The sequence below is a fragment of the Aquila chrysaetos genome, chromosome 5 (genome assembly GCF_900496995.4).
Source record: "Aquila chrysaetos chrysaetos chromosome 5, bAquChr1.4, whole genome shotgun sequence".
Lineage (NCBI taxonomy): Eukaryota > Metazoa > Chordata > Aves > Accipitriformes > Accipitridae > Aquila > Aquila chrysaetos.
The window spans coordinates 67,733,508-67,758,031 of record NC_044008.1 but is presented as its reverse complement, the minus strand read 5'-3'; the positions used below and the strand labels follow the sequence as shown (position 1 = coordinate 67,758,031).

At 46.6% G+C, this 24,524-nt stretch overlaps 1 protein-coding gene across 2 annotated transcripts; it reads right to left on the bottom strand.

The window, feature by feature from the left end:
- Positions 1-659: 659 nt before the first annotated feature.
- ST6GALNAC1 (ST6 N-acetylgalactosaminide alpha-2,6-sialyltransferase 1) lies at positions 660-22,658 on the bottom strand. 2 transcript variants are annotated; one of them, XM_030016363.1, is made up of 12 exons: positions 22,259-22,658; positions 21,368-21,468; positions 15,982-16,125; positions 13,871-13,906; positions 10,090-10,726; positions 5,750-5,918; positions 5,382-5,553; positions 4,866-5,004; positions 4,378-4,481; positions 3,715-3,804; positions 2,326-2,425; positions 660-1,900 (listed from the first exon to the last, which is right to left on the bottom strand). In XM_030016363.1, the coding sequence occupies exons 3-12, from the start codon at positions 16,065-16,067 to the stop codon at positions 1,730-1,732; spliced, it is 1,704 nt and encodes a 567-aa protein (XP_029872223.1). In that variant the 5' UTR covers positions 16,068-16,125; positions 21,368-21,468; positions 22,259-22,658; the 3' UTR covers positions 660-1,729. The 2 variants fall into 2 exon arrangements, with proteins under 2 accessions (XP_029872223.1, XP_029872222.1); XM_030016362.1 differs by lacking the exons at positions 15,982-16,125; positions 21,368-21,468; positions 22,259-22,658 and having other exon boundaries at positions 13,871-14,065.
- Positions 22,659-24,524: the final 1,866 nt, after the last annotated feature.

Genomic DNA, 24,524 nt, shown 5'->3' with positions numbered 1-24,524 from the left:
GCAAGCTGAATTCTTCATTTAGATTACCAATGCGGGGGGGTTGTCCTTTGCCAACAAGCCTAGTGAGACATGAGAAACTGCTTGGCCTCTCCGCAGCACAAGGAAAAAAGGGACAAAGGAAATCAGGCCTGACAAACCCTGCTGACAATCCATGCTGAAATGCCTCCCTCGGAGTCCAGGGGGTCCCTGGAGATGCTGCTGCCCCCAACAGAAATGCTGCACAAGAGGAAAACCGCTCGCAGCCACAGCAGGTCCACTGGGACCAGTCAGTGTGCAGCTGGGCCCCAGTCCAGAGCCTGATGAGCCCAAGGAGATGCACTGGACCTGCTTGGACACTGGAAGTGGCTTTTTGCCTGCATGGTGTCATGGGGGAAACATCCAGCCCTTCATGCATTTGTCTCCAGCATCTGATATACTTGGAGAGCAGTTGCTGGGACAAGGACAAACTTGCCAGGTGTTTACCCACTTCCTCAGGAAGGTGTTTGGCCAGCTCCGATCCCCACCCTGCAATAGCAATGTGAACAAGTGGCGGATGCTAAGGTATGTCCACGCAAGCTGCAGATCCCCTGCAGGTGGAGGTATTCTCATTAACACTCAGTCCTGCCCTTTCCTGGCTTCATCGTCTGCTATCTCAGCCTTTAAGCAATGGCTTTGGACGCACACTAAATAACCACAACCCACAGGGCTGCAATGAAAAATCAGCTTGGACAAAGTAGTGCCATTTATTTTGCTTGTAAAACCCCTTTCAGAAGGCCAATACACTGCAGGCTTGCTGGCGGCAACTGGGCTCCTCTCAGCGCAATGGAGGACAGGCACTCCAGCAGCAGCAAGGACGGATAGCATCCATCCCTGGACTTGGAGAGCTCCTACCTCCCCTGGCAAGAGGACAACACAGCACTCCTGGCACAGCTGGGAGTCAAGCGTGCCAAAGCCCAGCTAAGCAAGGACTTGGCACACCAGGATCACAACACAACATTCACATGTCCTGCAGCCAGGGGAGCCTCAGAGCAAGATGCACCAAGTACTGCATGCCTGCTGCACCACGGAGAGCATTTACCTGCCTTTGAGCTGATGGTGGTGCTCCTTTGGAGGTGGCATGACAAGGCCACAAGAGGAAGCAGAAGTGAGACTCATCCTCTCTCAAATTAGTCACGTGGAAGTGTCCAGTCCATCCTTTTTATCTGCAGGGAGCAGAGTGAGAGCAGCACCTCCAGGAATTAAGTCAACCTGAGACAGGATCTGTGTGTCTACCTCCATCCACTGGCTGCCAAGGGAGCTTGCTTAGACAATACACCCAACTCCAAGACGGGCACCACTAATGGAGAAGATCCATCCAGAATAGAAGTAGTTCCAGCCTGAGGAGCATCTCCTTGCAAAGACAGAAAAGCCCGATGAAGATGCAGGACACCGGACCATATGCTACCCAGATCCATCCTGGATTCTTCTCTCCCAATACCAGTGCCTACAACCATCAGCAACAGTCTTGCAGCACAGCCAGATGGGACTTCTTTGTTGATGTGCTGCGTTTTCTTGCTGTTCCTTTCCTGGTCTGTAGCATCTGCACATTCGTAGAAACGTTGTGAGAGAACAGAGGTGCTGAAGGAGGGAAATAGCTTTGTGGGAAAGAAATGTGCCTGGAAGTCCAGAGCTAACCTTGGCTCTGGTGGTCCTCTTCCATTCCCAGTGAGGTGTTGCTGAGATTTCCCAGGCAATGGCCCTCACCACACAATCAGGTTCTCTGGTAAAGCTTAATGATATTCTCGTCGTGAAGCTTTTTCCACACCTGCTTCTCCAGGTTGAAGTCATGGTTAGTGTAGAAAATCAGACGTTTCCAGTTCTTGTCATAGTAGTGATCCGAGTACTTCTCATGACCCTCCGTGATGTAGCCATAGGCACTCACCTGGGAAAGATGGAGGGCTCACTGGGGAGAGGTACCAAGGACGGAGGGAGCTAAGTGAAATACAGGACACAGTTCCCAAATGGGGAGGGAGCACAGGACTGGGATGCCAGTCAGGGCTTCTCCGGGTGATGCTGCATGGGGGTCCACAAGGACCAGACTATGAACACTGGCTCCAGAGAGCCTGCTGTCCTCTTACTGCCTCCCTGGGAGGCAGGATCCCTCTCAGGCCACAGCAGGCTTCACAATCTCTATGTGAACTATTTTGGGGCTGTTTCTCTTGTCTTCAATCTGTTCCTCCACAGCTGACAAGAACCCACATACCCTCAAGGCAGATGGTAGGCAGGGTTGGAGCCACTCCTGCTCTTCCCTGTGAGCCTATCCCCCCTTCCAGACAATGCTGTGTGCAAGAATCATCGTGCCCTTACCCAGTCACAGAGATGGAGGGCAGTTAGCAGCAGGAAGGCCCCCGTTGTGGGTCTGTACAGCCGCCAGTAAGGCTTTTCCAAACTTTTAGATTTTAAAAACCTGCAGCAGGAGAGAAGAAAGCACAGAGCAGTTCCTGGGTGTGGTGGTTCAAGCTAGGCACACTTTGTCCCCCTGTGGCCTACATGGCATCTTCCCTCCTTACAGCAGTTTCTGGCCATACAATGCATTTCAGACAAGCCATGAGTATGCCCACATGTGTGGGTACTGGTGTGTGCACAGTAAAGCACAAGGCCAGCCCAGAATGCTTCATCACCTGCACTGCAACCTAAGCCCAGCTCTGCCCCAGCTTTATGGAAGTGGTAGGTCCTGAGGCAGTAGGGATAAAGAAGGGGTGGGTTAAAGGATCTAGTATGTTAAAGCCCACTCTTAAATCTGTCCTTTGCCTTGCAGTGCAGAAGTGGCTTCGAAGCTCCCTGGTACATCCTGCTCCCCATCCACATTCAGGAGTGAAACGAGACACAGGAAAGGTGCACAGGACGGTCACAAAACCTGCTAGGAGCTGCAGTGTTTTATGCCAGCAGTTGTTAGGAAGGTAGGAGCCCACACCAGGAAAAAAATAGCATTCAAGCCCTCTTGGCCTTGGAAAGGACCCAAGTCAGAGGGGAGACGGCAGAAGGAGCAGGGTGATGCAAGCCATCTGGCACTACATTTGCCTTCTCTGAGAGAAGGCATAACTCAGCTCTCAAGGAGACCGAAGGGTAAATGAAGCCAAAGCGCGGCACAACAGGAGCTCTTCTTCCTACATCTCTTGGTCACGTGTGGCCCATGATTGGCAAATCTTACAGTGACAGTGTCCAGCAGGCTTGTGAAAAGGATTAGAGAGGCAAAGAAGAGCAGCCAGGCCAGGCAAATGGGATACTGAAGTAGTGCCTATTACCATGTTTGAGGGCACAAACAACCTCCTGAGTCAACAAGGGATCTCAGGAGAGAAGGGCTGTTACAGAGCCTTCCTCCAAGGTGCTAAGCAATGGGGAACATGAAAGTTTGGTCCTGAACTAGATCAACTCTTCTGGCACTTTAGCAACACTCTTCCCACATCTAAAGTTGCCATTTGCCCAGGACCTCTTTTGGATGCAGAAAGCCAAACTGTCCAATGGCTGCTACTTCTCCAGCTCACAGAAGCTGGACATCTACCCACCACTAACATCCCACTGCAGCACCACAGAGAATTTTAACTGACTGCACACTGGTGAAGCTTACCCCCAATCTGCTGGTGTGGCTAAACTGCAGTTACAAGGGAGTGAGCTGGGAGGAGAGAGCCCAGAGATAGAAGAGATGCTGCTGGCCAGAAAAAATAAACCCGTTAGAGTACATAACCTCCAGCTCACCTGTTTTTCATGTATCTGAGGAAATCAGGGTGAACCACCAGGTACCTGTCCATCGTGAAATCTTCATCGAATCTCTCCCGGGGCCTCTGCCTAAGGACAGGAATGGGGAGACTCAGGACAAACTCATATATTTCATCACAGCTGGAAAGGATCAGCCCTGATACACTTGGTGATAAGAGAAGAACCACAAACATTGTTACGTTATTCTGCAACATTGCCCACGTTATGACAAAGCGTCCATAACCTATGTGCATTGCAGAGATCAGGGAGGAGAGGCAACAACAGGAGACTGGAATATCAAATGCATGTGTGTGTATAGACAAGAATTGGTGAAACCAGGCCTTCATCCATGAGTAGGCCACCATGTACAGACAGCAGACCAGACAACAGCATGTGTTCATCCCAGAGGACCACAAAGCTTTCTCCAACCTCTGGCCACACATTATTGAAATCAGCTATTTCTGGGAAGGAGGTGTATTAGTTACAGTAGTGCTCAGACCTGAGGAAATAAGATATTTCTCCGGACAAATCTGCCAGGGGAGGGAGGCTTTAACCTGGCTTTACCCTGGCGTGCACCTCAGCAGGGCTGAGCCCTGTGGAGAGAAAAAGGGCACAACAGAGCTCCACAGTGAAGGGTGTAGAGGTGGGGCCAGTTTGTTTTACCCGTAGTGGTTCAAGAATCCTTTCCTGATGTTCTTGTTCAACAGAAGAGCCTTCAGCCACTCATAGTCTCTAGCTCCCTCCAGGAAGTGAATGTATCTCACATGCTAAGAAAACAAGTGAGCATTAATGAACAGCACAAGAGAGATACATCCTTTAAAAATAAAAAGCAAGCAGGCATCTAAGTTCCCTGAGCTTCTCGGACACACATCTTTGGTCTGCAGCCTTTAACTATCCCACAGAAGCAGAATGGAGATAGCATCTGATGTGCAGCCACTTCTACGTGCCAAAAGGCTGGGGTAGGACTGACACAGCTTGCCACTGCAAATACTCACTCCAAGCCAAGCCAATGCAGGTTCCCTCACCAAGGGTAATGCTAAAGTGTTAGCTCAGCCCCTTTGCTCCTCATGCATGGTAAGATCAGAACTGAAGGCCACGGACTAAAAGCATCCCATAAAGGTGTGCATGCATACAGCATGGACCTGACTTACTTTTCCCTGTGGGATGTTGCTGAACCCTCTGTGTCCCAAGATCTGGAGAGAGGACACCAGGGAGTAGGCTGTGAATCCATAAAAGGAGGTTTTTGTTCCCACATCTTTTTCGTAACCTTTGATTACAGCCCCACTCACCCTGGCCAAGGAAATCAAACAGAGGAGCAGAGTTAGCAGTTGACCAGTGAAAACCCTCGCATCCATGTTTATAACAGCAAAAGACAGTGTTATTCTGGAGGAAGGGAGGATTAGGCCCATTTTGAGCTACACCTCTTGATCTGCAGGAGAGCCCCTGCTTTGGAAATGGCTCTTTATGGCTCATCTGTGAACCCAGGCTCTTCCTGTGTGTTTAGGAACTTTCCAATTCCTTTTTGGTTTTTCATCTCCTCCTGCCATCAGTCATTTTGGCACTTGGCAGTTAGTGCAATACAAGAAGAGGTGAAGTTATCCAGCTATAATTACCTGCTAGCCAGCATAAGCTAGCTGTGTATCTTCTAAGAAGGAAGCCTGCCTTACCGGAAGACGTAGTCATGGGAGTCAATCTCCTGGCCCATCCCAGAGTTATTCAATATTCCTCCATTCCCCACGACAGCACAGCTGATGCATGTCGGCATGCTGCTGTTGCTGTTGGCCAGGAGCAGCTGCTGGTGGGAATTCGGGGGCAGCAGGGACATGACCTCCTCCACCACTGTGAAGCAAACATGGTGGAGAGTTAGCATCAAGAGCCTTTGGGATGGACACAGTGAAAGCACCACAGTTTCCACCACAAGATCCACCTAGCCTGATGCCTTTGACAGGGAGATGCTGCAAACCTCTAGCTACTTGGCATAAGGTTCCCATTGGGAGTTTGATGGTCCCATCCTGACATGCCCTGAGGGACTCACATGAATAATTCAGCTCCATGAAGCCATACGGAGGTGCAAAATGCTCAAGGCGGTCCCACTCACTGTCACTGAAGTATCTCTTGTCTGTGAAGAGCATGATGTTGGGCAGGAAAAGATCTCGCAGCCAGTCAGACTTGGCAGCTTTGGCCTTCACTGATTCAGAGCAGGTCTTGAAAAACAAAAAGAAAACAATAAGGACTGATTAGCAGGGAGCTGATAAACCTGACTGAGTGCCAGTGCTTGTCTGCCTGTGTGTAAGAGTATCAGAAAGAAGCATAGAAACTCCAGTGGTACATCATCCATTTCCCTCAGTGTCCCCATCACTATGAACACAAGGCATAATTTCAGCACTACGTCAATAACTAGCTGCTGGAAAGTCACCTACAAGGAAGCCAGAGTGAATCCAGATCTCTGAGACTTTCCTCTTCAGAACAACAGGCCTGCAATGCTCACATGTTTTATTGGCTTTGGGCCTCATTAACTGATGCTATCTGTAATAGGTCTAACCTAGACATACCAAATAAGGCTGGCAGTCCCTTTTGGCAAGGCACCTCAAGGTCCTGGCCTCAGAGTGCACATGAGCAAACACAGTGAGGAAGATGTGAGATCAAATCACTATTATCACTCCCTTTAAAAGTAAGAAAAAGCATGCAAACAACTTTTTCAACATCATAAATGAATCACACAGAAGCATGCAACTGAGAAGGAAAACCGAGACAGCTTATCCTCTATAACAACAGGGGTATCATTGCAGCTGGCAAGAGTTAGGCCGTGTGTGCAGATGGAGAGCAAACTCCACTGCGCTGGATTTTCCGCTGAGTCAATTTGTGCTCTACTTTCTTAGACATCTTCCCCAAATACCTACTGCAACACCTACTGAAAGTCAAAACAGGAGACCAAGTGGACCGCATGCCCAGCTCAAATCCCCAGCAATGACCAGACTGCATTGCCAAAGCCTTGCTGTGTGCTCCACAGCTGAGCTGGGCTCTCTGCTATGGGTGAGGATGACGATCCAGTCACAGCCCAAGGATACAGCCTTCACTCTGCCTGTCACAACAGCAGTGCAATGACAAGAACATTGTGGAGGGTTTCATGTTGGCATCATTTCAGTTGCAGCATGTTTCATGTCCAGAGACTGTACTGCTCAAGCTGTACTTTGTACTGTCCAAGGCTTGGTACTTCTTGTGCCTCCACAGCTAGACTGGATCAAAACCAGAGGAACTAGGGAAAAGTCTGATCATGTAGGAAATGAAGGAGGTGGGAGTGCTTCTAGCCACTCCCCCTCTCTGCAGAATTAGAGATCAGGATTGGAAGCGAGACCCAACATGTGACGTCTGGATCCACATCTTCACTAAAGACCTTCGTGTGTGCATTTTCTCCTCTTTCCCATACTGAGGAAGGGTTTTCCCCACTGCCTCAGCTGTTCTGCACACCCAGATCCTTTCCAGTCTCAGTTACAGTGGAGGATGTTCCCAGCTTCCTGCTGTGACTGTTGTCTTGCATTTCTCTGCCAGCTCCTGCTCTGCACTTCTGAGATGGCTGCACATGCTCTGCAGCTCATTAGATGAGAAGACAGGAGCATGTGACAGTCAACAAGCGGGATCCTGGTGACTTAACCCCACTGTGTCTACAGGCAGTAACACTGGGCAGGAGGGGTGAGGTACTGTCTCATGTGGCATATGCACTCTTAGCCATATAATTTGCCCACTCCCATTTGTATTCGGGGTGCCCAGAGACCATGGGGAGCCCAGGAAGAAGGATGCACATCCTGCACCACAGACTGCATCATCTGCCAGGCCCTTCTGCTGTGACTCAGTAAGGCTGGTCCAGTGCACGAGCTGAAGCATTTAACAGCCGAGTTCCACATTTAATAGTCACAGATCTTTGGATAACAGAGGTATCTTTGGGGCCAGCTGCTCCTCTCAAGTGGCTCAATGCCACACTGAAGAGCACATCCCGTCAGCACAAGAATGGCTCGCACTGCCAAAAGGGGCAATGGGGAACAACATCAAAATACCACAAGGGAGAGAAAACTCAAAAATAAAACATCAAAACAATAAAACTCCTCCTAGGATTTTTTTTATCAGCCCAGTTCATCTACCTCTGCTCTCTGCACATCTCCCAAGGCATCCTGGGCACCCTGGGGTTGGGGAATGGGATTAAATTTTCCAAGAGTAGCCCCTGCTCCACCGGGAGAAGTCTGAGCAGAACAACATGGTGCCTGCAGCTCTGACAGTCCGCTGGAGCAACACCTACATTCCCCTAATGCCACCAAAATGTCACATGGCAATGGTGGAAGATTGTGGCATTGAGATTTTAAATAGGCAAATGGCTCATCTAAGACCAACGAGCTAGAGCAGGCACTCCTGCCCTCTACTCATGTGCCTACACCCTCCCTCCTCCCTGAGCACGAGCAGTGTGTAAAGGCCACTTATACCCATGCATAAAGACCTTTCTCACTCTAGAGAGGGTTACCCACCTGTCCAAGCCTTCCAGCAACAGGGGTGCCAGTAAAAACTGCTCTGGGTAAGCTTTACAAAGAGTTACCAGCATAAGATGGTGGACAGAGACAGAATTGTGCACCATAACATGCCCCATCTGCTTGCTGAGAACTTTGCTATAGTTTACAACTTTCCTAAAGGCCCTGTTCCTGGACCTGAGTAATGATGAGATGATCAAACTTCATTTTAAGTTAGTTCCAAACCCTCATAGCTACAAAGGAAAGGCTAAAAATATGGTTAGAACAAGAGTTCAGTGCAAAACAGAAAAGAAAAAGGCTTTCAATTCCATGGCTGTTAAGACAACCTGATGGGGGGCACCAGGCTTACTGTTTTGGAAGATCACATCAGTAACATGACCTACACAGGCAGAGGTGATCACAAGAACTAATGAAAAGAACAACACTCCCAACAAAAAGGATCTGTAAGAAAACTTTGAAGCTGTAGCTGTGCAAGTGCTACTGCCTTGACAGGTACAGCTGTATCATTTGAGATTCTCATCTTCACCTCTACCAAAATATTCTACTTGTGCTGACCAGGCCTACAGTTATTCCTATTTAACAAAGAGGAACAAAGCAAGACTTGTTGAATGCCAGATCTGTTATGAATTATTTGCTCTGCTGTGACGATGGTTCAATGCATAGCAAGAAAATCCTAGATAGCAACCCAACATGGTGGGACCATCTGAGACATGGAGCTCTGAATGGGTAAAGAATCTGCTTGCTTACTATGGGTGTCTACATACAGAGTGGAAAAGGTGAATTGGCAGCACCTGGGAAAGACTGTCCTGCTGTTGATAATAAACCACAAGGACAGTAAAAAAAGTTACTTTTTAACCATCATTTCTTCAGTGGGGCACACATACACAGTTGAATTTTTGCCAATATTGACAGAAAATTGTAAAATGTGAATGGTCTCCACCCTACTGTCCCCAAAGCAGGCAGGTACATGCTTATCAGTCCTCATCTAATCCTTTTTCTTTGACCTTATTTTGACTTTAATACAAGCAACTAACAAAGCCTCCATTCCCGTGCACTGAGACCCTCCTCACCATCACTGCCAGTGTCATTCTTCACAGCCTAGCACAGCACAAGTGTCACTGCTGCCCCACTGCCGTCAAAGCTTTTGACTTGCTTTGGTACAGATGTGCTTGGGTGAACAGACACACGGAGACATTCCTTTTCCTGTTCCCTCACCAAGACACTGCTTGTTTTCTTTAGCGGGGCTGCATAAAACAAAGATCAAGGCAATCTGGGGACTGTAAACCTGAGTCTTCATAGGAATGCAGATGTTCAGTTTCCCAAGAGACTGGGTGAGAAATGGGATGCCTGTATGAAGACTGCCATTTAGTGCCAGACACCTAATGCCTGCCTGTAGGCATCACAAGACTAGGTGTGACTCAACTTACCTCAGGGTGCCATGTCACAGGGAATATATACGCTGCATTGTGTGCCTAAGTCCCCTATGCAATATATCAAGGCACCTAAGGGTGGGACCACCTTGTAGCACATCTAGAAGGTGAGATATTCTCCCCAGCTTCTGATGCACCTGAGCTCCAGAAAGGGCTGCTTGGGCTGACTTTCAAAGGAACCCATGGAAATGCATGCAATTGCAGTTAAATTCCCATACTGGAGCATGGTGGAGGACTGGCCAGGCTAACTGAGTCATACATAGAGGTCTCCCTCGCTGGGTCCCAGCAGCATCTGCATATACCAGTGAGTTGACCTACCAGCTTGGAGATCATCCTCGACTGTGAAGGGCACATACACCCAGGGGACAGCAGACAAGGAGGTCAACAGGGAGGCATCATTCTTGGCAAACACACACAGCCATCACACCTACCAATGGTGGAGATGAGTTGTCCAGCAGGTACTTGTCCTCGAAATCCCACTGCGGCTCAGACTTGAAGTCAGCAGCCCTCAGATGCTTCTTTCCTGTCACTGCAGCAGCCTGAGGAAGAGGTCTTACAGTTTTCCCTGATGCAGGAGGCTCTTTTGGCTTTGTTTGGTCTTTGGATATGTTGTTTTCACGAGCTCCCTTCATCCCAGAGGATGGTTTCACTGTTGCCTTCTCCTTGGCTCCCTCCACCCTGGGAAGTGGTTTCACTATTGTCTTTTCCTTGGCTTCTTCCACCCCTGGGGCTGATCTCACTGTTGTTTTCTCCTTGTTTCCCTGCACCCTAAGGGGTGTTTTCACTGCTGTCTTCTTGATTCCCTCCAATGCAGGGAGTGGTTTCACAGTCATGTTCTCCTTGGCTTCCTCCAGCCTGGCAACTGGTTTCATCATTTTCTTCTGCTCCTCCTTTCCTTCCCATCTTGGTGTCTTCTCAACCATATCTTGTTTGAGCCTTGTGACGTCTCTCCCCAAAATCACCTTTAAAAAGCTCCTTGAGTTCCCATTATCAGAATAGTTTAAACCCTGTTGCTCTTGGGTCTCTACTTGTAGCATATCTGGGGCACGTTGGAAAATGCTCAATTGCCTGAATGCAATCAAAGGAAAAGCAGAACCATCACACACACCTTCAACTTAACACTGAACACCTTCCAGCCCATTTCTAGTGCTTTTGACTCTGAGCCCCTCTCTGTGTTCCAGAGCAACCACTGCATACAACCACCACACTCAGAGGACTTGCCTTGGCAACTGCCACTTGAGTTTCTGCAGGATGCTGTATGAATTCAATTTCATCTTCAACTTTGCCACCAAAGTGTTATTCAACTTCCCACACCATCCTGGCCTGAATACCGCTTATCTCCCCACTAAGCAAATTCCAGAGGCTACACACTCCTCTTGAGCACTTGGCTCATGAAACATCCACACTGGCAGTAACTGCAAACCAGCACAGAACAGCTTTGCTCTGCACTGGACAGACCACTGGCAACATCCCCAGAGCACTGCAGGACTGTTTTGGAGATCCCAAGCTCAGGACAGGGCACACACCATGAAGGCAGCCATCTGGCTCTCTTTGCCGGTAGAGCCAAGTGCTTCAGGAACAGAGCATGAAGATCTTCCAGAATTCAGTTAGGGAAGTCTAAAAAGAAGTGAAACTCACTCCTTTACCATACATCACTTCTTGAGCATTTGGGGCCACAAGGTGCTTTTTCCTCTCCTCCTCACCCTTAGCCAGCTAATGCAATGGCATCACACAGCACTTGCCAGGCACACATGTCTTAAAACAGGCACTTTGAAGCTATTAAAATACACTCTAAAGCTTAAAAATGTAAAATCTCTGCATTTTCAACAATCACCTCTAATATTGCAGCTGCCCTGTTCCCCAGTTCAGAGGCATAGGCAGGTACAAGGATATCATAGGAGGATACAGCTGCCAACAGACTGGGCTGAAACCCAGCAAAAAAATCAAGGCCAAAGTGGTGGGGTTTTGTCCCAAACATTCATTCTTATCTGCACATGGCCGGAGGGTGGAACAGGAAAAAGGAAGGTGAAAAATTTCTGCAGCTGAGCTTTTATGTACAGCAAAGCTTTTCAGAATAAACCAGCATAGTTGTGGCACTCTGATTTCACACTCACGTTCACCCTTTGCATGATGCATTTGTTTCAGAGAGCTGTGGATTGCTTCCGAGGTGATAAATGGGGAAAAAGAGCACCTCTGCAGATAGCAGGCTGTAGATAACAGTTCAATTGCTGCTGAAGCTTCAGAGTGGTATGGCATTCATTAAAGTGATTAGGAAATTATCAACTAAGAGGCTTTTAAAAATAATTTTGTATCAGATAAATACTTGAACATTTCCAATGCTATTTCTGAGAAAAAGAGGTTGTGGTAAATAGCCTATCAGCTCTTCCTCTACCTCCCCTCATAATCACTAGCCAGATTCAACCAAATAGGCAGCAGTTGCTTTCTATCATAGTGCTTCATGTATAAACTTGTAACTGTTTACTGCCTAATAAGAGGAGAGATTTTATATATACGCCCTAAGTAAAGAGAAATTTGGTAAGGTAGCTCAGGCAGATCCTAAATCCCTGGATGACTTTCTGTGGTATTTTTAAGATGACGTCTAAAACTTTGAAATTAAAGGGCAGAGAACAAATGAAAGAGGACAGTATGAGAAACCACCTCCAACCCCAGACTTTCTGTATGTGCTGTCTTGCAGGGCACAGATTCCATCCCAGCTCTATTACACTTCAATTTCAAATACTGTGCCAAAGATACAGAGACCAAAACGTAAAACCGAGAGCCCTTCACATCCAAAACCTTGCTCCCTGCAGTCAGACCCACATGGCCAGGCACTCATGCCTACATAGGACCCTGCTCTCCTGACCAGCATTTTAAACCCAGACAAATGGTCAAAGCAGCTCATCAAATTTCAGGCTCTAGCGTCCAGCTGGCAAACAACTGCAGAAGCTCAATGACATTTACTGTCATTTTCCTCTCCATTTACAAAGCCCTAGGACAAATAGAGGATAAAGCCATGTAAATGCTGCTTTGTGTATTTTATGTTACATATAAAGGTATGGAAATAGAACTGACACACAGATAACCACATACAGCTCATAACTAGTTGTGTTTTATTTAAGTTGCAAAAATATGGACATTTCCATTATCTGAAACTATGGCAGAATGAAATGGCTTCAAGCAGCTGGGCATGGAGTTCTTGTCCCTGCTCTGCCACTGATGGGCTCTGTGATCAAGGACAACTCACTTCACTTCTCTACACCTCCTCCTTCTCTCCTTTCCCCTGCCTCCCTTGTGCAGATTCCGACCTCTCCAAATCACTAGCTGTCCTCCAGGTGTGGTCTCAAGTCGCTGGAGCTGAACTAAACTCATGCCACCTCCAGAAGAGATGTAGGTGTTCCCAGCCTCACCCCTCCTGCCTGCCCCCACAGTATCAGCCCTGAGAGGTCCAGCTGAAAACCAACCCCCACGAAGACAAGCCAGACATGCTCACCAGGAGAGCTGGGACCATACAACGGCTGGTGGGGAGGCTGGGGAGTGATGGTTCCTATACACAGCACAGGGCACTAACATGTAAGCAAGCCATGCTTTTAGCAGGAAAGGCTTGGGTATCCGCTGTGCTTGTGCAAGGAACAGTGCTTCCTGCCAACAATGCTGGAGACATTTTACCGCAGTCTACACTGCAATTCCCTCCACACCCATTCTTGTAGGATTTACTTGACCATTGATGTAAAAAATAATATATATATTGATCATGTCAGCATGACATTGGTCTCCCAGAATGCAGCATATTTGTATTAGGAATCAGATATTGAACTTGCTATAAATTCAAAGGTATCCCACCAAATTTAATGTTCACCCATGAAATCTGGACTAGGGCTGAATGAGGTCCTTCTGGGAGCGACCAGGAAAAGCAAATACTATGTAGTGCCAAAGTATGAAATCAGGTAGCATTAGTAAAGCAAAAACGGCTTTCTTAAACAGCTACGCAAGGAAACACTGGAAATTAGTGAACCAGCAGAAGCAAGTTTTTGACTGTGGATCTTCCAAAACTGCGCTCTGATTCTACACAACATGGTCTGCTAAAGCAAAGTGGTCATCTCAGTCAGATCAAAAGTACAAGTTTCAGGGTAAAAAGACACAGAGACAGAGAAAGAAAGTGAGCACAAGCACTCTATCCAGACAGTGCATATCACAAGGAAGCAGGTCTCTTACCTGAAAATCCTTGTCTTTGACAAGCCAAACAAGGAGCTGAAATTAGCAATGAAGATGCAGAAGTGTGTTAAAACAATGAGCCAAATGAGGGCTCTGGGAATTTTAGGAAGCCTTCTCCTGAAAAACCACATGGCAAGATGCCTGAAAGCGACAGAGGCTCTGCTGTTGCTGCCCAGAGGTGCTCGCTAGGCAGTGCTTTCCAAAGGTGTGTTGAATGAGTGGGCTGGTCTTCTCTCTGGATTTCACTACAAGAACATGCACACCCTCTCTCCCAACACTCCCAGACACTCCACACACAGATCCAATTTCTCAGACAAGAGAACAGCTTTGCACTGTTCCCGTCTATCATCCTAAGCTTATTGCAACACAGAGCGGGGAAAGAAATACCTTTCACTGCAAACAATGGAAGTTTCCTATATTTTCCTTAATGAGGTTAGTCCAGCATAAGAAGGAAACCCTTTACCTCTAAATCCAGTGGAAGCATCACTGGGAACATTTATGTGAATTATGGAAGTAGCCATAGTTACAGTCAAAGAAATTAGCTTTCAGACCACCACCTACCCAAGGGCTCAGGCAAGATTCTAGCCATAACCATAAACAGATCTTTATTTTCTTCTTCTTGCAGTAAGTGCTTGTAGCTCAAATCCAGTAGCAATCCCTGCCTCCAAAAGCTGATGGCTAGATATGCAGCCATTTTACCTTGTGATTGCTTTGAATAAGTCAAAGTAAGACTCCTTGCAAATCCACCATAGAACAGAGGAGTTTGTGTTTAAAGGCATATTAGTGCTTGAGTAAAGCATTAGAGGACAGGGCTTAGAGTCAGACAGTTCCCTCCCTCTTTAATAAAGCTGACCTGCCTTTAGGGCAACTGGAAAAACTTCAATCCAGCATTTCACTTGTCTGAAAGGTGCCAAAACTCCATCACAATCTAACCACTCTATTGTTGACAAACTTGTTACACAGGCCTGCCTGGAGCTCAGGTTCCCAAGCCAAATCATGAGTGTGCCACTTCAGCTCTGAGCTGCTTGTACATATAGCAGCAATACACATTCTTCATCTGCTCTTCTTTTTGAGCTCTCAGTCAAGCTGCCTCCAGTACCAGTTCTAGGACTGGTCTTTTACTTTTGGCTTTTGAACCATCCCATCACTTCACAGGGATCACTGAGTGGATGGGAAATAGTAGCTATGGCAGTTCACCACTAAACCAGAACCTGGACGGATTTGAGTCTGCGGCTAGTTGTAGAATTTAAAAGAACTAGATCACCCTGGGGACCCCCACGGTACAGCCCCTTGAAATTCAGTTGGTTTCAAGGGAGTATCTAATATATCTGAATTTTTATTCCACATAACACCAAAATAAATTTCAAGTTTCTCACATCTGTGAATCATGCCATCATGGACAGACAGACAACCGCCTTCTACACTATTGCCCTTAGTGGGACCTTGGTCATTTGGGTTTTGTACAGTACAACCAGGCTTTGTTCATCAACAGTGTCAGTTAAAACAAAGCTTCACTAATGCCATGTGCACACGAAATGCTCCAAGGGTAATGAGTTCCTGTCGCAACGCCAGGGCTTTGCACTACACTTGATTTGAGCCATGAGCGTATTCAGACCTGGGATATGTTGCTTCTCATTGATAGGTAGCACCTGACAATATCTCCCCATCCCAAGTTCCACAATACATATCCCATCCTCTCCTCTTCATGAAAATCAGCAGTCTGCCTGGAGATCAATCTTTGGCACTCCACAATACATCTCCCCACCAGCAGAGGGAAAGCTTAGCAGAGATGAATGAACACCACAGCCAGAGAAATGCTTACCTGTACCAGAGATGTAGTTTTACGTGCTACAGCAAAGGGCTATTTTAACTTCTGGGGAGCCGTTAAATATTAACCCTGACAGTTCAAGGGGAGATGGCTATATTGCTTCTTACAACATAGGCTGCTTTTGCACAGGTCTTATAAAAAATTAAGCTTAGATATAAAAAAGCTTTTGTTGACAATATCACAAGTCTCAGAAGCTAGCGCTCACACTGTTACTGAATACACAGAGAACTGAAGATGTTTGCTTTAAGTTACAGGAAAGCCAGTCAACAGGTTTCCCACCTACCTTGTAACTCTCCACACATCACAGCAAAAAGCTGCAAGGATTCCCTGTACAAGGCTCAGCAGTAGCTGCATTTCTTTATTGTCCATACTTCCTGACAAGTTAGTCCCTCTGGATTTATGTGCAAGACATTAGTTATGAGAGGACCTAGGAGAAAAAAATGAAACAATAACACAGGTTTGAAAAGCCTTTGAAGAAACACAAGGGAGGTTGTTAGTCCAGGGTACCATCCCGCCTCCACATACAGCAAAACATTTCACTATTGCTCAAACTGAGCCTAGGATCAAAGGAGATCTGTTGAACAATTACAGGCACTGAGAAAGGGATCAGCCAAGGTATTGCCATATTCCTGGGCAGCCCTCATCAGCTTCAGACAATTCTAGAAAGGTGGGCTACAGGTCTGGGTATGCAGCAGGCAAATAGCAACTCTGTGCCCACAAGATCTCCAACAGGACATTCTTACAGGAACAAGTATCAGTCCTGAAGCACCGATATGCAGCATACATAGCAACGGCTTCATTTTAGCCTTCCTCTTTCAAGCCCTATGCACTTCAGGCATACTGCTTGAAGAAGCTGCTTGTGTGCAATTACAAGGCTTTTTTTGTTGATAGGGTCCCAAAGGGAAATTCTGGAGGCAGCAAACGTTTTCCTTCAACCTCCTCCACGTAACATTACTGTGAAACCAAGAGCCACAAGGGATAGCAGGATTCTTACAACCAGAGAAAGACAGTTTTCTTTGCTTTTAAGGAACTGGGCTGGCAACTGTGGAGAACATGTCTGTAGTACTCTATGTTCAGGAAAGACTGTGCTTGGGGGAATATCCAAATCTCTGGCAAGCACATTAGCCCAAACCAGGCTTGCTATGCAAAACACACAGCTTTTCACCTTCTTGGTCTAAGAAAAGAAAACCTAAAAAAAACCCCCTATCGGAGTACTGGCTTTCACTTCCCTGGAGTATTATTTCGTCATCCTCTACTCCCACTGCTGAAATCGGTCTGTTAGAGCTCAGGCAGCCAGGCTGGTGAGCTCAAACATGAGGTCAGATTGGGAAATGGGGATGTATTGTAACTCGTCAGGGATGGCCTGGTGAAAACTGAGGCCAATAGCAGAGCTGTTCCCTTATAAAGCTCTATAAGAAGTATGATTCCTGGGATACACAGGGCTCCCAGCCCACAGACAGGAAGATAGTAAGTGAAGACTGCACCTAACACAGGAGTTGGCAACCTCTCAAGGGCCACAGGCCAAATGCCAGCCTCCTTTTCCAAATGAGAGGTTTTGCATGTTTCTCTGGCAGTCCTACTGGCAATCCCAGGAGATGCTGCTTCTCTCATGGTGTAGAGACTCGGAGCCCAGCACTGCCGCTCTGTGTTCAGCGTGTCCAGCTACTAACATCAACGCCCACACCAGAAGTTCTTCTATTCTTTAGTGCCATGAAAACAGGCCCTTTGCTTTTTTAAGCAAATTCCACCTGGGACCATCAAGTGAAGATGGTTATCTATTAGCTCTTTTCCATCTCCCAACAGTCCCTTTAATTCCACATCTACTTAACTACATCCTTAGTTACATCCTGGACAAATAAAAGGCAGATTTGCCTTTGTGTTTGGTTTTTTTTTTTTAATAAACAAACTTTATCTCCATTAGATCTTAAGCTCCTGTATGTTGTGGGTGTCAGCTAGAGTCTGAACTATGCCAACAATTTATCTGCGTGCACCTTCTCCAGAGGGCTATGTATCAAATCTTGTTTACTTGCCTGTGCCCTGTGTGCTTTCCACTTTCCCATGGCTCTGAGCTAGGGAGCAGGGCATCACAAGCTGTGCTTTAAGGACAGAGCTGTTCTACAAATTGATCAAGCTTCACTGGAGGACAAACTAGTCTTTCAGTGATGTCCACAACATACCAAAAACCAGTATGTGACTGGAAGCCTGTGGAATAAGGAGCTGCTGAAGAAGCTGGGGGCGTGTGGACCTGTTCACAGTATTACTTGATGATATAAGAACTGAGTGAGTTCTAACTGAGAGAGAAAAGGAATGACATTGCCTGCAGCATGCAACTGCTCCATGGTCATGCCTGTGGGTTAGCAAAGGCTTGGCTTGGAAATGTTAGGGTCTTGTTTTCCCCTGCCAGTTCAGTAGTCATCTTCAGAAGCACATGCTTTTAGGCTGGGAATCCAGAGGGGAAAGAAATTACAAGAGCAAACTCTGCACAGCTATTTGTCTTGCTTTCAGCAAACAAAACCAATAGCCCCAAAACTCCCAAGCTTGCCTGAATTCCACACTCGCTGGCCATTTTCCAGCAAGCCCGTTCCCTTCTGCACCAAACCTTCTCTCAAAAACACTGAACACACCCTGAGAGACAACTGCATTTATTGAGGCAAAGCCCCCACCTCTCTACTGCTGCACTTGCAAGAATGTCCACAGTTTTGTCACAGAGCAAAGCCTCAGTGAACTGCGCCAGGAGGTGGGGAACAGCTTAGTGAGCCAACTGGTCTGTGTTCTCCATGTGCTGAAATGCCCCAGGAGAGAGAGACAGTGGCTTTCACGGTGGAACACCAGGAAGCACCTCAGTGTCCACACAGCAGAGCTGCAGAGAATGCAAAACTTGTTGTTTTTTATTAGTGCTGTTTTGTCTGCTTGGTATCCAGCCCCACCCAGCTAATGCCCCAGTAAAGAAACTGCTTTGAATCTATGTTGTGACAGCAGATGATATGTGTCCAAGATGGAATATTTCCCCCTCTCCCACATTGTAATGGGACCACAGGCAGGCTCCTCCAGCTGGCTCCCACGTACCACGGAAAGTCCTTGCCTGGAGCAATCACTGGGAGATGGGGTCTAAGTCCTCCAAATTTGGCTGTATTACAGCCTCTGGTCACTGGAACTTGTTTTAGTTCTTTCTGTAAGCACAAAGACTACTCAGCTATTGAGCATGTTCCCTATGCCCACAGTGATAGGTGTTAACATCTCTGTATTGAGTGAAGCAGATCAAGTCTTCCATCACACTTTTCTGCTTCTTGATCTCTTCACAATTCACCCTATCCTGCTTAAGCTGCAACGCTAAAATGGCTCTGGTCCCAGCATTCCTTTCTCAGACACGCAAGGCTGAGAAGACTGATGAGCCACTTCATGTGAAAGAATTAAAAAAAAAAAACCCTGAAAAATACACTCCCAGCAACAATGGCTGGAAACGTCAGCTGGAGTTACACAGGCTGGAAAGAACCAGGGATCCTTTATCCAAATGCCTCCCTCAACAGCCTTTTGTCTGTGCCATCCCAGCAGGAAGCCTAGCATATCACCCAAGAGCTGACAGAGAGAGAGACAAACTGACACCACTCCAGGGCTGATATGGGTTGTGGCTTTTTTTCCCCTTTAAAATCTATTTGATGGAAAGGAAGAAAATATTCTGTTCCTTGACTAGGAATCTCTCAGAGAGCTGTTCCCCCAAGGAGCAGGGCAGTACTGCAGACAGGTGAGGAGGTAATTTATTAAACTTATGGCTAGCTGGCCTCCCATCAGAAAAGCAGCCTCTCCAGCTCCTGTCCCTGACAGCTGCCAGGAGCAGGAGCGTTCCAGGACTCTCCACTGTTCCAGAGAGAGAAACACAAGAATCACAAAGCCCAAATCCCTCTCTGTACCCCTGGCAAAAAATGCAGGCATGTTATCTCAGCACTTCACATCTGGATGCAAAAATTAGGCCTTGCACAGATACGAATTACAGAATCACATCTGTGTGTGGGTCTACTAATTTTAGAGCCAGAAGTGAAATATTTCTTGCTAAAGGTCTTTCCCATACTCTTCCCACTGACTTAACATCAGAAACCACCCCTGTTGACATCTGGCAGGACAAATGTGCCATTTGGCATCCTTTGGGGTGAAAAGTGCTACAGGAATGCAAGATGTAAGCCTGCTTCTTGAGTGGTATAAATCATCATGCCGCTGATTTACACTTGGAAAAATGTGGCCTCACAGTGCCTTCCTCTCTGTTCCTGACTGACAGATGCATCGGCGAAGTGCCGTCGTGTTTTTAGCTGCAAGAGTAGCACAGCCACATGGTCCTGTGATAAGGAAGATGGATTTACTGCTGGAAATCACATGCTTCTCTTCCCTCCTCTCTGTCTATTGTCTTCTATTTAACAGTTCTTCTCCTGCTTTATTTAGGTACCTAGAGGCTCCTGTGCTACTTATCTCCATCCTCCTCCTATTAACTTGACAGAGGCTTTTGCCAGCCATGGAGAGAAGGTCATTCTTTGCTACTCCAGTTGCACACCACCTATCAACTTCATACTGGGAAAACCCCCGGCAAAGTAATTGCTGGGCAGGAAAGCAGCACACTGTGCTATTGTAGTGGAAATGTGAGATCCTTGTGCTCAGGAAGGGCATGCCATTCTCTCCTGGTTCCCTGGGAGCTGCTTAGCATCTGTTCAATGGGGGTTTGTCTCACAGGCCTTAGAACTCCAGGAAGGACACTCCTGTTGCAGTCTCAGCCGGGGCCAAGAGGATCAGCCAGTCTGTTTCTAATAATGCTGCGCAATGACATTATTCATCTCTTCCCGTGAGATGCACTTCCTAAAGATGGGTGTCACTCTAGTGAAAAGTGTGGCACGGAAAAGTCAGGCAGGACATACACTGAGTGTGTTTGTTCCTACCTCTGCAGCTTGCATCTCAAGCCTTGTGTCCCCTTTTTCAGTTATCAAATGAGAATGAACAAGCCTACAACAGGAACAGTCTAAGCTGTGTTGTTAATGGGATGATGTCAAATTCAGGTGGTGTCCAGCCCTTATGCTAATCTCCGCTAGCCTGCCATTACAGCTCTCTCTTCTGTAGTGGGCATTTTGCACTCACTGAGATGCTACCCATTCATCTAGAATGAGTTATGCTGCAGAGCCACTGCAACAAAAGCTGGAAGAGACATCTTGAAAGGTCATCTCATACAGCTCCAAGCTTCAGTGATATCTAAACCAACCCTGTGAGAAGATGTTGGTTGGGGCTTGTTGATCTTTCCAGGCTTGAGGTTTCTCCCTAAGCAATCTACACTGCTGTGTCACGCTCCACTGACAGTCATCTAGGGCACCTCCTTTGCTCCACCTTGCCTTTCAGCTTGGTCAATGTTTGAGTTCATATTTACCCCTTGATATTGCAATCATAAGTAAACACAAGCCCAGTTTACTAAAATAATTAATACCTTGAGAGTAAATACACAAAACAATCAAGAGCAAGAGGACACTGAGAGCTCTGTAGAAAAATAAGAAACATGGAAAATTACTCTTCTGGTCATTCAACTATGTGTGCTATTTTGTGAAACCATATGGTAAAAAGCTCTGAGAATCCAAGAGCAAGCTACAAGCCCTTGGGTTTACAAACTTTATGTAATTTACCCTAAAGTACTTGCAAATTACCTTACTGTGTTTCCTTCAATTGATACTGAAAGGCAGTCATTGCTGAGAGGAATATGATGAGCCATGCTACAGCACCACAAACTTTTCCAGACAGAAGGTCTCTGAAATAAACAGAAAGAAGACAGAGCGGTAAAATGCAGTTAATCACATGAAAATTTAACCAGGATGATGCCAACAGTCCTGCTTTTGCCCAGAGCTACATGGATATCTTTTTGCTTTCAGCTTTATCTAGATACTGGTGGCTCCACCACAATGTCCTCAGAACCCTGATGGCTGAAGCCACAATGCTCCAGCAACTCACAAGTCTAAGGCGGGCTATTTGTTTTGCCACTGCCAAAGTATTTCACTGTTGTTCAGGAGGTCTATCTATTAAAAACATTTAGATACGTCAAGTGCCCCACAAATACATTAAAATAACTACACTGTTTCATAGATAGAAGTTCAGGTCCTCCCTAAAATACAATTTGATTTGAGAATTAGCTTTATCTCACTCATAACTCACATCTACAAAACGCACATTGTCTCCTTCTCTTTCAAGATAAATAGGTGGCATTTTACTTGTGGAATTTCACATGGTTTGCTATCTAATCTATCCGTGGAAAGAAAAATTTTCCATCTTGTCATGTGGTTAGTCTTTGGATTCTCTGTTATCCTGTAAAACAATTTATTGTCTAGGGATTGCAGCTGAATTGCAAGACAGTTTTTCTAGAAGGCCAGTTCCTTCAGTTGTTTACTGTTCCCTGTATTCAGCCAGCCTCTCACTTCTCTTAATATCAGCACTTGACAGGGTCTGGCCTTACAACTTCAAGAAACCAGAATACTGCAGTTCCATTTATGCATAAATAAATAGTGCATACTTCACTAAAAAGGCCATTCATTCACTGTACATACCCCAGGTGCAAGTTTACCTGCTACAAACTTTGAAGTGCACCACTGGTCTGGAAAGCCAACAAAACCAGTATCTTAAGGCTGTCCGATCTTGTGCCATATCTGTGTTAGATATGCTCAGTCACAGATAACTGTTCTACCTGCCTGCTCTGCTAACTGCATCCGAAATGCCAAAATCAAGACAGGCCTGGTGGTCACCAAAATTACCAGGGTTTTCCTGCAGGCCAAATTGAGTCACACTCATGCTTGCAAACCCTTGGTCACCAGTTTTATCAATCTGGTTTGACTCAGAGCAGAGTACAGGTGATCAAATTTTGTTTCAACACTGCAACTGGTAAGTGGAATTGATGAACAGAGAAGAGGTGAGCAGAACTGGCAAACAACAGACCATCCTTACAGTATCCCTTCCTACATGCACCAAAAAACAACTTTAAATAACATACCTGTCAATACTGTCAGCTAAGTGACCCAAGGAGCATGCTCTCAGTACCCCAGCCACCCTTCTCTAAAACTAGCTGTACAGATGGCTATTTTCTGATATTTTGCGCTCACGAAGAAGGAAAAAGAATCGAGAACATGAGACAGGCAGCTAATGCAGTGTCCTGTCCTCTAGTAGATTTGTTTAGAGAGAGAAAGAAGGTTTGTATGAGGTGGTCTTGGATCACTGCTCTGCTATCCCACCACGTGCTGATGACCCCCTAGGTCGAGGGGACAGAACCCTGCCATTACCATCACCACATGCTCTCCCAACTTAGGACAATGTGATGGACCAGTCTTGGGCTCCTAGATCCTAACCACAATTGTCTGCATATGTGTGCCCCCACAGACATTGAAAGTCACTTTTTCTCAGCTGAGTCAGTTGCTGTGACTGACTGCAGAGGGCAGGATACAGCCCACCATATTTTGATGCAATTAGCAAAAGGGTGTCTGCCTCATCTCTTGTTGCAGAAAGGTGAGCAGGAAGATCAACATCATAGTCACAGGCTTGTCAGTATAACATTAACAAACCGTCACGCACGATGCAGATAATTTCTGGGTACAGAATATCCATGCACAAACAAGGATAACCCACCCTTTACTAAGAAAGCATTTTCCACAAAAGGCTATAGGAGGAGCTGGCAAAAAGGATGGTGCGAGCCAGAGAGAGCAGGTGAGGCTCCCACAGCTCCATGGGATCCCACCTAGACAGACAGCATCACTCAGCTGCAAAGACAGACCTTTGTCATGAAGGAGCCTGGGAACAGGGGGGCTTCTCAAGACAGCACTTCTGCTGGAAACCAGTATAAAGGTATTGGATGCAGGTCCATCATCTTCTCTGCCTGTGCACGCAAAGTTTTGCAGTGATAAAGATGCCACTCCCCACCAGTACCAGCAGTGGAGCAGCTCTACGAGCAGCCTAGCATGGATTAAGGGGCTCCTCATAAACCTGCAGCATTTCTGCTGAGATAATGGCTGAGCTGCAGGCGAGATGGCAAAGTGCATGAGGAGAGGGACCATCCCAAATTTTGTCCACACAAGTTCTCAGTCCTCAGAACAGGAAACCACTTGCTAACACCACAGTTAGCAGGATCATCACAGCCATGACTGCACTGTGTCCCAGGCAGAACATTTCAGTGGTGAAAGCTTCCCAGTAGGCATTTCCTCAAGATAACACACAGGTCCAAGAGCCACTAGTGCAGGGTTTTCTTTTTATGACTTTGCATCACATGGGAATTCCTCTCTGCTGCAGTAAGTTATATTCCCAGTTACATTAGCATCAGATTTTCTCCCCTAGTTCTGCTCTCTGATGTGGATGTTCACCTGTGAGAACAGATATAGGGGATAAAGAAAAGCTTGGGACCACAGTCCGTTGCAGATCTCAGGGGCAGCACAAAGGACTGCTGGATCTTCCAGTTGCCTGAATGGCATGTTAAATCAAACAGCCAAACAGAAAATTTCCCACCTCAACTGTGCTGACAGCAGTTTTTAAAAAACAAAGGAGGTGTGTAGGACAGTGTGCAATTTCCTTGGGACATTTTAGGGAACCATCTCATCAACCCACTCACAGCACTGCCAATTTAACAGTGCAATTGTAGGGTTGTTGAAACTGTCATTGTCTACACACAAAACAAGAGTAAAGAACTGAGGCCCAACACTCTTGCGTGTTCATGGGCAGCTTGAAAATAGCCAGAAGATAAAATTCCCCCCTAAAAACAAGTTGTCAGAATGCCTCTGCTCCTTTCTTAAGGTTGCTGGGTTCACACACTGTGGTACTCCCCATCTTCACTAA